Consider the following 12827-nt stretch of genomic DNA (forward strand, 5'->3'; position numbering starts at 1 on the left):
AAAACAGCTATTAATAACAGAAAGGACAGGGATCCTTATTACTCAGTTTTACAGAAACATATTTGTACATTCTCTGCAATTGCATGGTCCTTTAAAGACAATGCGTCTGCTTGCAGAACAGATGACAATTTTCTAAAGCTTTAAACCACAAATTTTAAGGACTCCAAAAGACAAGACAGCTTCATAATACAGCTTCAGTAAATCAGAAACTACTCCCTTTACCCATGCATTACTCTGTGTATTTCTCACACTTTTGAAAAACACTTTTCTATAAGAAATGAGTCCTTTTAGATTATAATTACCTCTAGTAAAATTTGACATTGTCCATCTTTTTTGAACAGCTTCAAATGGATCTTAAAAGAAGTCTGCTGATTTTCATCTGTTGAATGTTTTATGTCAGTTTACTTTCTGAACTTACTTTTGGGCTTCTTCCTCTCATCACTTAGCAAGTTGGTTGAAGGCCAGGATGCAGTTCGGAAAGGATACTCATCTGGGGATCCTTTTTGCCGGTTTGGATGAATTTGTTCTTTATCCACGCGCTTCTGAAGTTGTAATGCCAACAACCTATCCTCCTCCTCTTGTTTATGTCTCTCAAACAACTGGTGCTCCAAATTCATTATTTTTTGGGCAAAGTTTACTTCTGATTCCTCTTGATCGGAGGAAGATTTTGGGAACATTTCTCTTTTTGCAGAAAAGCATGGATTGTTGACTGCTTCAAATGAAGATTCCTCGCTTTTTCTTTTGGCAGTATTTTTGCTGATTAGTAGGGGAGACTCTTTTTCTTCGTCGACAGTGTCGTTTCCAATTTTCTGTGTCATATCTGGCATAGTGCTCCTATTCTCTATTTTGGTATAAGGTTTAACTGCAGCTTCTTTTGAGTAGGAAACTCCAGGTTTAAGTCTCTCAAGCAAGACAACCAACTTTTTATCACGCCAGTGTGGAATTGTTTTGGCTTTTCCTTCAAGGCGCTTTTTTGTACCAGAGGCACAAAATGGTGGCATAGGTGACTCCATTGAAGACTTTGCTCCTTGTTTTTTAATTTCAAGGCCTGTTTGTGGAGAAACCATTGGCATGTTTTCAATTTGTTGCTGCATAGGGCTCTTAACATCACTGTCCGTGTTCTTGGATACAAAGTTTTTCCTGACTTCTTGTACAACCTCAGACTCTGATGCTGGCTCAAATTGAGACAGAGGTGATAAATACTTTTCTTCAATATTTCTTTCTTTGTTCTTTCTTTTCTTTTGTGACTTCATTGCAACTGGCTCGGAATTCAGAGGAGAAGCTGAGATACTTCCCTCAGAGGAAGTGGTGGCGCTTAGGTTTCTTGCCTGTTCATTCGTTTCCCATTTCATCTCCCTTTGCCACTTTCTTGTCTTTCTTTGTTGCTCTTCCTCCTCGGCCAACAATTTTTGTATGTATTCTTCACTCGCTTTGTGTTGCTGTTCTTCACGGGCCCGGCGCTCTGCCTCCATCTTGTTCATTTCCTGTTCATATTCTTTTCTCAGTTCTCCGGGTCTACTTAACACGCGAACTGGTTGGTAGTCATCAACAACTTTCTCCGATTCTTGCCCCGAAACTCTGAGCTTGCATTCATTTGGGTAGTGTTTTTGAATTGTCTCCCACAGTTCCATATTGACAAGAGAATTCCTTCGGGTATGGTACCGAGTCCATGAAGATATCCAGCGGCGACAGAAAGGACAGCATAAATTTGCCTTTTCGATGGTCGACAGGAAGCATGGCTTACACAGAGTGTGGTTACACGGAAGAGTTACAGGTTCTATTAGAATTTCCAGACAAATCTGGCACTGGTATTCCGACAAGGAAGGGATGGCATGTTTGGATACAGCCATTTCAATCCGTTGACAAGGTCTTCTTAACAGAAGCACAAATAGCGGTCTCGCTCCCGAGGCCACAGCTCTGAGAAAAGTGCTGTTTCCGCCAAGGGGCCGGAACTTCCGTTTGACAGCAGTTGTTGGGCCAGATCACGAAGTTCTGGCTTGGAGCTTTCTGGAACTCTGTGCGGGGCCGTGGGGGTGGCTCGCCCCACCCTGCTCTGCCTCTTCCCAGCATGCCCCGCTGGCGTTCTGTCAGCCATAGTTGAGAACTTATAAACCAGTAGGAGTACTGCTTAGTGTCTAGAATGATTCGACCGGTGGAGGTTTGGAAACTGCTTTGTATTGATGTACGAAAATCACAGTTTTTCTTTACGCGTTTGTTACCAAATTCCTAGTTTGGGCTTAGATATTTCTTCAGTGTATGGCCTTTGAGGATAGGGGGGTGTTGCTTACTTTGCAGTATTGGGGATTCAACACAGGGGTGCTCCACCACTGGGCTACATCCCCAGCCCTTTACCCCTTTTACATTTTTAGACAGGGTCTTACCAAGTTGCCAAAGCTGGGCTCGAATTTGTGATTCTCCTGCCTCAGCCTCCCGAGTCGCTGGGATTACAGATGTGTGCCCTCACACTTGGTATGCCGTTTACCTTTCTAAAGACATTTGCCTGGTCCTGTGGTACATGCCTGTAATCTCAGCATCTCCGGAAGCTGAGGCAGGAGGATTGTAAGTTCAAGGTCCACCCCAGCAACTTGGTACAACCGGTCTCAAAATAAAAAGTAAAAAAAAGGAGGTTGGGGATTTAGCTCAGTGGCAGAGTGCTTGCCTGGCATGTGCAAGGCCCTGAGTTTGGTCCTCAGTCCTGAAAAAAATAAAAAGGACTGGGAATATAGCTCAGTGGCAGAGTGCTCCTGGGATCGATTCCCAGTACCCCCTAACCTCCAATAAATAAATAATTATAAAAAGGGCTAAGGATGTAGTTCAGTGGTGTTTTTGCCCTAGGATTCAATGCCCAATACTGCAAGCAAGTAAACAAACGAAGCCATATTTGATTCTTTGGGATGACTAGACTCACCTGGGAGGTTATTTTGCTTTGTGTGGTAGTGCCTGGTAGTCAGCTGTGTTCAGCTGGGAGCTCATATTGGACTGGAACATCTGGCCTCTCAGCTGGGGTGCCTTGGATGGGTGAGGCTCTATAGCCGGCTGTTTGGGTTATTTAGCTGGAGGGGACTAAACGCAGCCAGAGATTTGCAGGTTTTAACTACATCATCCCCCTGCCTCTCAAAAGCTTTTTGTGTGGAGGGAATGATCAATGGTATCACTAAAATTGACAAGGGTGAGTATGGGGAAAATGGCATTGGTTAGATGATTGAGAAATTGCTGATATGAAAAATCTTCAAAAGAGTGATGGTGTCTTGGGCTAGATGGTGAGGGGCCAAGTCATTGCAAGCCTTTGTTGGTCTTTCCTGTGTGAATTCCTCACTGGTGCTAGCCAGATGTTCTTTTATAAAAGTTTTATTGTCAAGTAACATTAGGAAACCCTGTATGTCTTAGTACTTCTTGGGTATTTTATAATGCATATGAGTTTCCACAAGATTGAAAATAGGGCCCTAAGAAAACCTGCTTAACCTGACCTGGTGGCACACACTAGTCACTCAGAAGGCTGAGGCAGGAGGATGACAAGTTCAAGCCCAGCCTGGGCAATTTTGGTGAGTCTGGCTCAAAATAAATCAAGTCTGGAATAGTGGAGCACTCCTGTAATCCCAGCAACCTGGGAGGCTGAAAACAGAAGGATCACAAGTTTAAGGTCAACCTTAGCATCTTAGCAAGACCCTTGGCAACTTAGCAAAAGTTGCTTTCAAAATAAAAATAAAAGGAACTGGGATGTAGCTCAGTGGCAAAGCACGCCTGGGTTCAATATCCAGTGCCAAAAAACCCCAAACAAACAAAAAACAAACAAAACAACAGTACAACAACAAAACAGAAATTAACTTTAAAAAGAGCTGGGGATGTTGCTCAGTGGTAGATCACCCCTGGGTTCAATCCCAGTACCACAAAAAGGGGGGGGGCAGGGAAGGGGGAAAGGTGGATGGAATTAGGAGGAGAGTGGGAGAGACAAGACAGGAGCCAGGAGACCTTCACTTTTAAAAATTAGCTTATGTGAAATCTGTTTGACCGCAGACCTATATTTTAATACTTATGACAAACAGCACACTAGGAACTTTTATAACTTTTACAAAGCTGCGATCATACTCTATATTGTATTTTGTACCATGAAAAAATGTGCAATCTTGTATGTTGTCCAAAGACTAAGTTATACCCTCTTTTGCTATGAAGAAACAAATATTAGTGTTTCTTTATAAATAGATTCTCTTATTTTTAGTTGACACATTTATGGTACATAAAAATATAGTATGTTTATGGGTACAGTGTGGTATTTTAGTACATGTATATAATATATAATGATCAGATGAGGGCAATTGCCAAATGTACCAATACAAACATTTATCTTTTTCTGCTACTAAGCCTCTCTAACTGGTTTATCCCCCTCCACCCTTTCCCTTTTCCCTCCTCTTCCTCTTCTTTCTGTGGTGCTGGGATGGAACCCAAGTCCTCATGCATGCTAAGCAAATATTTCACCAAGCTACACCCCTAGTCCTCTACTAGCTATTTTGAAATACGTGATTAACGTCACCATCAATAGTTGTCCCACTGTGCTATAGAACATTAGAAGTTATTCTTCCTACCCAACTGCATGCTTGTATACTTTAACCATCCTTTCTCTGTCTTCCCTCTCTCCCACCCTTCTTTGACTTTGGTAACCACTATTCTACTCTCTCCTTCAATGATAACAACTTTTTTTTTTTTTTTTTGGTGCTGGGAATCAAACCCAGGGGCACTTAACCACTGAGCCACATCCCAAGCTAACGACTATTTAATTTCCCCATGTAAGAACATGTGGTATTTGTAACTGACATATTTTGCTTAATATAATGTCTATTTGCATACATATGTAAATGCTACAATTTCATTCTTTTTATGACTAAATAATATTCTATTCATTAGTTAATTGTCCATATCTTTGCTGTTGTGGATAATGTATGATAAAAATGCATGTACATATGTCTCTGACGTACTTATTGCTGCATTCCTTTGTATATATACCCTATAGAGGAATTGCTGGATCATATGGACAGTCTATTTTGTTTTTTTTTTTTTTTTTGAGAAACTGCCATACTCTTTCCCAGAATGACATACTAATTTATATTCCTATTACTGTTAATGTTACTTTTTAAAATATTTTTTAGTTGTCAGTGGATATTTATTTATTTATTTGTTTATATGCAGTGCTGAGAATCAAACAGTGCTTCACACATGCCAGGCAAGCACCTACCACTGTGAGTTACAACCCCAGCCCTAGTATATTTCTTGAAACCAAATTTAGGATGACACTTTAGATCTGACTGACCTTTCTAGTTTTTAAGGGTTAGCAGTGTTGCTTTTAAATAAGAATATAACTGCTTGCTGTCACTGCTGATGTTTTATAAAGTGTTAATGTAACAATGCATTTAACTTTACAACAAATTCTGAATGATTATATTTTAGCATTATAACCCACTTTACAGATGAGAAGAGAGAAGAACTACATCAAGAGGATGGTAAAAGTTAGTTTAAAATTTATTTGCCTCTGTTTTGATAAAGAGAATACAAGTCTGTGTTACTGATTTGTTTCTGGGAAAGATCTTCAGACCAAAATTTAATAATGCATTATGTTTTAGCATGAAAACATTTGGAAGGAATTCAAGATTTTTTATTGAGTTTATAGAGCATCGTGGCAACTCATATGTTAATGAAGTATGGCATGAACTTGGCAAAAAACAATTATAAGAGATAATCATCATAAAATAAAATTGTTTATATATGGCTAACACATATTTGATTCTTACTATGTGTCAAGAACTGTGCTAATGACATTAGGATGTATTCTCTTATTTAATCCTTACAGTAACTCTTTGAGGTCAATATCATTACCCATATTTTGCTGATGAGGAAACTGAGGCTCAGAGAGGGAAAGTAACTGCCCACATCCCACCCGAGAACTGTGTCTAAGTGGGATAGGCCCAGAACAGGTCTAGAATCTTGGTTCTTTGCTACATTTCTTATATATTTTTCAGCTTTTATGATAAAGGGTTATTTAATGCCATCTATATCTATATATCCATATCATAATGCAGTTGGGTCTCAACAATATGAGAGAAAGATGGCTAACATAATATTGACTTTTGCTTTAATCTTTAAAAATTTTTTTAGTTGTAGATGGACACAGTACTTTTATTTATTTATTTTTATGTGGTGCTGAGGATTGACCCTAGTGCCTCACATATGCTGGGCAAGCATTCCACCACTGACCCACAACCTCAACCCTGTTTTAATCTTCTTTTAGAATAGAACTTTTGCTACAATTTTGATAGACTCTAGAGACAGTCTAAATTGACTTGTGAATGTTTTCTTTCTTCTTCCTTGGCAACAAATAATGAATTCACTATTAAAATAGGTGACAATAAAGAAATTAGAAGTAGGGACTTGGCAAGTTTGAAAATGGGTTTAAGGGTCTATGACTAGTCACATTGCTTCTGGATGAAACTATTATGTTGAAATTATTTTTATCTAAGAGAATCAATCTGAGGTAAGTTTGGGGGCCCTTTGGTTCAGCATGTTGATTTCTGGGCAGGCAGTGTGACATTTGAGAAGTAGTTCTGGCCTGAATGTCTGTATCTATGAGGTCTTACCTGTCTCTGCAACTAGCTAGTTCGGGGAGTGGGGTGGAGGACTAATCTCTTCAGGTCTTATTTCTTCCCCTATAAAGGAGGGGCACCTTTCTTGTTTCAGGGTTCTTTGATTTTAGGCCTATGTACTTTTTTTTCACTTCATTCAGTTGTTTGGTTGGTGAAACTTTTTTTATGAATATATTACATATCTAAAAATTCCACTTAAAATGTGGATGCTAAAAAGTTAAAACCTCAGAACAAAATAAGTCCTTCTGAAAACCACTCAGTAAACCAGAGGCATTATAGTAACCAAAGAAAGGATGGGAATATGGATATTTTGTTTCTTTTTATGTTACAGAAGTTGTGTACCTTTTTTTTTATTAGTGGGAATTGAACCAAGGGATGTTTTACCACTGAATGCTACTTCCCCAGCCATTTTTATTTTATTTTTTATTTTGAGGCAGGGTCTCCCTAAGTTGCTTAGGGCCTCACTAAGTTGCTGAGGCTGATGTTGAATTTATAATCCTAAGTCTCCTGAGTTGCTGTGAGTACAGGCACTTGCCAGTGTGCCCAACAAAATTGTAAGCTGTTGGTAGAGGGAATAGTATGGCTAAAATAAATGAACAAAAGCATAATGAAAATAGGATGAAAATTTCTCATGCCAAGGTATTGACATATCAGGCATTGCTAGCAGATCCTGATTTTATATATTTAATATAAATGTAATATAATGTAAATTGAAGACTCTCTCTGTATATGTTTTCAAATGATGGATTTGAAATTAATGGGCCAAAATGTAGTGGGCTGTGACTTTTTAAAGTCAAAATGTATAGTACCTAGTAATAGTTAAGAGTTGTGTGATACTTGTTATGTATCTGCATGATACAAGATGTAAAGGGTACTTTTAACTGGGTCATGGTCAAAAAGTTTGACTTTCTGTAATGGATGGAAGGAATATGGCAAAAACAAATGAACAAAACCATAATGGAAATAAGATGAAATATCCACATGTCAAAGTAGAAGGATGGAATGAGTATATTGATTCCTACTTAAATTTGTAGTTTTAAACTGTTCTGAATTTGTTTTCATTCTTTCCTCTTCTCTTACTTTTTCTTTTTCTTGCCTCCCTTTTCCCCTTTCTTCCTCTCTTTCATTAGATTTATAAAGAAAAGCATTTGACAGTGTTTTAGTTTAATCTGAAAAAGCCTCAGGACTTGGCAAATCACTGATTTCCTTGTGCCGGGTGCCATCTTGTGGCCTTTTGGTTACAGTGCAGTGTAATTGCCTTAATAGAAAACTTGCAAATCCCATTTCTGATGTCCTGACTGAATGGTATAAATGGCCAGAGCTTGAAGTTAATGAAATCAAGACCACAGAGTCGATTCTTTTTTTAAGAAATATTTTTAGTTGTAGATGGACACAATACCTTTATTTTACTTTATTTTTTTTGTGGTGCTGAGGATTGAATCCAGTGTTTCATATGTGCAAGGCAAGTGCTCTACTACCTGAGCTACAACCCCAGCCCTATAGAGTTGACTCTTTACTTCTGGCTAGCCTTGGTTACACACTGGACTCCTAAGCCCAGCCAATCAACTTTAAAGTAAGTACTTTTCCTAGTAGATAATTGGCAGAAAAGGAAGAGGAGTAGGTTCTCTCTCCTCCGCTCTCCTTCTCCTTCCTCTCCCTCATTCTCCCTCTCTCAGCACAGGGGATTGAACCCAGTGGCACTCTGTCACTGAGCTGCATCCCTATCCCTTTTTTATGGTTATGTAATAATTATACAGAATAGTGGATTTTACTGTGACACACTTGTATATGCACATGACATAATTTGGTCACTTTCAATCCCCAGTACCCCCACCTTGTCCTCTTGTCCTCCTTCCCCCAATCCCCTTCCTTTACCCCACTGGTCTCCCTTCTGTTTTTGTGAGATTCCTTTTTTCCTTTTTTTTCTTCTTCTCTAGCTTCCATATATAAGAGAAAACTTAGAACCCTTGACTTTCTGAGTTTGGATTATTTCACTCAGCATAATGTTCTCAAGTTCCATACATTTTTCGGAAAATGAGAAGTTTCATTCTTTATGGCGGAATAAAACTCAGTGTGTGTGTGTGTGTGTGTGTGTGTGTGTGTGTGTGTGTGTGTGTAACATTTTCTTCATTCATTCATCTGTTGAAGGACACCTAGATTGGTTCCATGACTTGACTGTTGTGAATTGTGCTGCAATAAATATGAGTGTGCGTGTATCTCTATTATAGTATGCTGATCTTAATTCTTTTGGATAAATACCAAAGGGCAGTATAACCCATTTCTTGTCTTTTAAAGAACCACCATACTGATTTCCGTAGTGGCTATACTAATTTACATTTCCACCAACAGTGTATGAAAGTTCTTTTTCCCCAGCATCCTTATATTCTTGACAGTTGTCTTCCTAATTGGAGTGAGATGAAGTCTCAGTGTAGTCTTGATTTTCATTTCCCTAATGGCTAGCGATGTTGAACTTCTTTTGGTTTACTTTCTTTTTTTATTTTTGAGAGGGGGTCTTACTAAGTGTTCTCAAACTAGCTATCCACTTGCCTCTGCCTCTCAGGTGCTGGGATTACAGGTGTGTGTCTCTGCCAGGTTGGTGCTTTGTCTCGTGAGGCTGGGTCACAAGTACTGTAGTTTCTCCTTATCTGAGGGGGATATATTCTAAGATCTCCAGTGGATGCCTAAAACTGCCAGTGGTACTGAAACCTACATATACTGTTTTTTCCATATGTACATACCTATGATAAAGTTTATAGATCAGGCACAGTAAAATAACAGGGGCTAGGGTTGTGGCTCAGTGATAGAGTGCTTGCCTAGCACATGTGAAGCACTGGGTTCGATCCTTAGCACCACATAAAAATAAATAAATAAAATACAGGTATTGTGTCCATCTACAGCTAAAAATATTTTAAAAAGATATTAACAATAATAACTAATAATGTATAGCAATTATAACAATATATTGTAATAAAATTTATATAAATATAGTCTCTCAAAATATCTTATTATAATGTACTCACCCTTGTTGTGACACGCTACAATGCCTACATGATGAGATGAGGGAAGTAAATGATGTAGGCATTGTGATGTAATATTAGACTACTTCATAAGGGTTACTTCAGTACAAGCACTGACATACTGATACTTCAATAATCAATCTGATAACTGATACTGGCTACTAAGTGCCTGATAGGCAGGTAACACGTACCATATGGATATGTTGGGCAAAGGGATGATTCATGTCCTGAGTGGGATGGAGTGGGAAGCATGAGATTTCATATCACACTCAAAATGGTACTAAACTTTAAACTTATGAATTGTTTATTCTGGAATTTTCTATTTAATGGTTTTGGACTGTGGTTGACTAAGAGTAACAAACTTGGGTAACTGAAACCTTGGAAAGAAAAAGTATGGCCTTCAGTAGAAAAATAAGGTACCTGACACCTTCCCTCATCCCCGTCTTTATTTGTAGTTACTCATACTTATCTTGCAGTCTCCACAGGTATTGGTATATTTAGTATTTATTCCACTGTATTCACTGTATTGCAGTTCCTTTTTTTTTTTTTTTTTTTTTTTTTTGGGTACTGATGATTGAACCCAGGGGCACATCCCCAAATCTTCTTAAAATTTTTATTTTGAGACAGGGTCTCACTAAGTTGCTTAGGGCCTCACTAAGTTGCTGAGGCTGGCTTTGAACTTGTAATCCTCCTTCCTCAGCCTTCTGAGTTGTTGGTGTTACAGGTGTATACCACCATGTCTGGCTGCAATTCCTTTTTTACATGCTGATTTCATTTGGGAGCCTGTGGGATTCTTGAGAGAAGGGTTTGTGTCATTTTAAAAATCCCTGTTGCCTTGCAAAGTGTCTTATACATGTACAGGTGATATTTTCTGTATGAACAGATGCATGATTTAAGTGACTTTTGGTGTCTGAATTGGCACTTGAATTTGACTTAAAAAGTTGTAAGCCTACAATTCAGGAAGGTGGATATTTTAAATATACATTTTCAGTTTTTATATAAATGTACAATATTATGCCAAAATATGTTATGTTGGTAATGATATTGGCAAAGTTGTTTTTGCTATCTAAAACTAAATGCATAGTAACCGTATTTTTTTCCTTTTCAAAAGCTAGGTAAAAAAATTTAATGAGTTTATATAACTGAGTATAAATATATGTGTATAAATATATATATATACATATGTATGTGTATATGTATATAATGTTATATAAATGAGTATATGTGTATGAATGCACAAACGTATATACATACACTATCTGTACACATATGTGTGTGTGTATATATATAGATATACACACACACACACACACACACACACACATATATATATATATATATATATATATATATATACTTCCCTTGAAAGAGACACATTTATGGAACTATTTACCTGAAACATATATTTCATTACATTTTATATATTAAAAGGGCTGTGTTCAAAAATATTTCAGAGGGCTGGGAGTGTAGTTTAATGGTAGAACACTTGCCTAGTATGTGAGAGGCCCTGGGTTTGATCCCCAACACTGCAAAAAAAAAGATATTTTAAAGACATAGTATTTACAAAGTTCAAGTAACAAAATAATGTAAGGATGCCTTTCAGGTATCAGATGGGGTGTAGGACACAAAAGTTTCATTAATAAAAATACCAGTTAATGTGTTCAAGAACAAAATATACAAACTGGAAGTCCATTGATAGATGGGAAGTTCAGAATGTAAGATTAGATGTGCTCTTGGACAAAGAAGAGATGATGGTGATGGAGTTTGGGGTAAGGAATGAGGAATGATCCCTTGTGTGAGATTCTGGGAACTAAATCCCTAAAAGAACAGTATACCATGATCTCTGGAAAGTTCAGAACACTAGCGGTGCATCTCTGGGAAATATTTAATAGAAGACCAGAAATTTGAGGGAGAAGCTAGAAGTATAGATGTTATATAGTAGTGCAGTGAAAAAACAATGTGTTCTACAGAAGCTTCTGTTGTCTATTATTTTGGATAAGCTATTGTCATGGCATGATTTTGACCAGCTGCACAGGCAACTGCTGATACTAGTTTCCTACTTTCCTTAGTCTGTTGGCTACTGTCTCTAGAGCAGGGTTTCTCAAACTCATCACTATTGACATGTTGGACCATATAATTCTTTATTGTGGGACTGTCATGTGCATTGTAGGATGTTTAGTAGCATTCTTAGTTCTTACCCTCTAGATGCCTTTTATAGTTTGGATCTGGAATGTTTCCTGAAGGTTGGGTCCCCAGCTGTTGGCACTATTGGGAGGTGGTGGAAACTTGGGGATGGGGCTTAGTTAAGTAGGTCACTGGGAGTGTGTTCCTGAAGATTAAATCTTATGTCAGGCCCTTTCCTCTCTCTTTTGCTTCCTGGCCACCATGTGTTAAGCAACTTTGCTCTACCATGCACTCCTGGCCATGATGACCTGCCAAAGGCCCAAAGTGAAAGGGCCAAGTGACCATGCATTGAAACCTCTGAAACTATGGCAAAAAGAAATCTTTCCTCAAGTTGATTTCTGCAGGTATTTCATCAGTGATAGAAAACTGACTTACAATGCCAGTAACATTTGTATTTGTTTTTCATGCTGACCAAACGAGAGGGCTTCACACAAGCCAAGCACATGCTCTAACACTGAACTGCACCCCCAGCTCTTCTACAGTTTTGGCAGCTGAAAACATCTCCAGATGGTACCATGTCCCCTAGGGGCAAAATTCCCAACCTCACCCTGTTAAGAAGCACTGCTTTAGATTATGGTAGGTCAGCATCTTCTGGGAATAAATCTCCGGTAACTTCATCCCAGAAGGGCCCCAGGGACATCCTGTCTAGTAGACTGGGGGACCATCCTTTCTGATCACTCATTCTAGTATTCTGTTTAGGATTCAATTTTGAACCTGTAGGTTTTCAAAAGATCTTTGAAGTAGTTTATAAAGGGCACTGACAAGGGGTGCACTTAGTGATCTTTTATTCATAGGCTATTTACATCACCCAGTTAATATGAAAAGTAGTGATCTAGAGTGCATTTTCATTTATTTGTAGTTACCAATAAATTATTGCACTATCAGCATCTGCTTTAGTAATCTAACACTAAGCTCCTCAAGGGCAGAAATTTGTTGATCACTGATATGTGCCAAGAGTTTAGAGTAGTTGATTTATCAAAGTTACTGAAACATTAAT

General features: G+C 38.3%; 1 protein-coding gene across 1 annotated transcript; it reads right to left on the minus strand.

Moving 5' to 3' along the window:
* Window positions 1-122: 122 nt before the first annotated feature.
* Window positions 123-9488, minus strand: LOC306650698 (E3 ubiquitin-protein ligase RNF168-like). The gene has a single exon (XM_079122924.1). The coding sequence runs from the start codon at window positions 1848-1850 to the stop codon at window positions 402-404; it is 1449 nt and encodes a 482-aa protein (XP_078979050.1). The 5' UTR covers window positions 1851-9488; the 3' UTR covers window positions 123-401.
* Between the last annotated feature and the right edge of the window lie 3339 nt (window positions 9489-12827).

This window comes from Sciurus vulgaris, assembly GCF_902686455.1.
Source record: "Sciurus vulgaris genome assembly, chromosome: X".
NCBI lineage: Eukaryota > Metazoa > Chordata > Mammalia > Rodentia > Sciuridae > Sciurus > Sciurus vulgaris.

Coding starts and splice junctions, on each gene's coding strand:
- LOC306650698 (XM_079122924.1), bottom strand. CDS start 1,850: ATGGCTGTATCCAAACATGCCATCCCTTCCTTGTCGGAATACCAGTGC.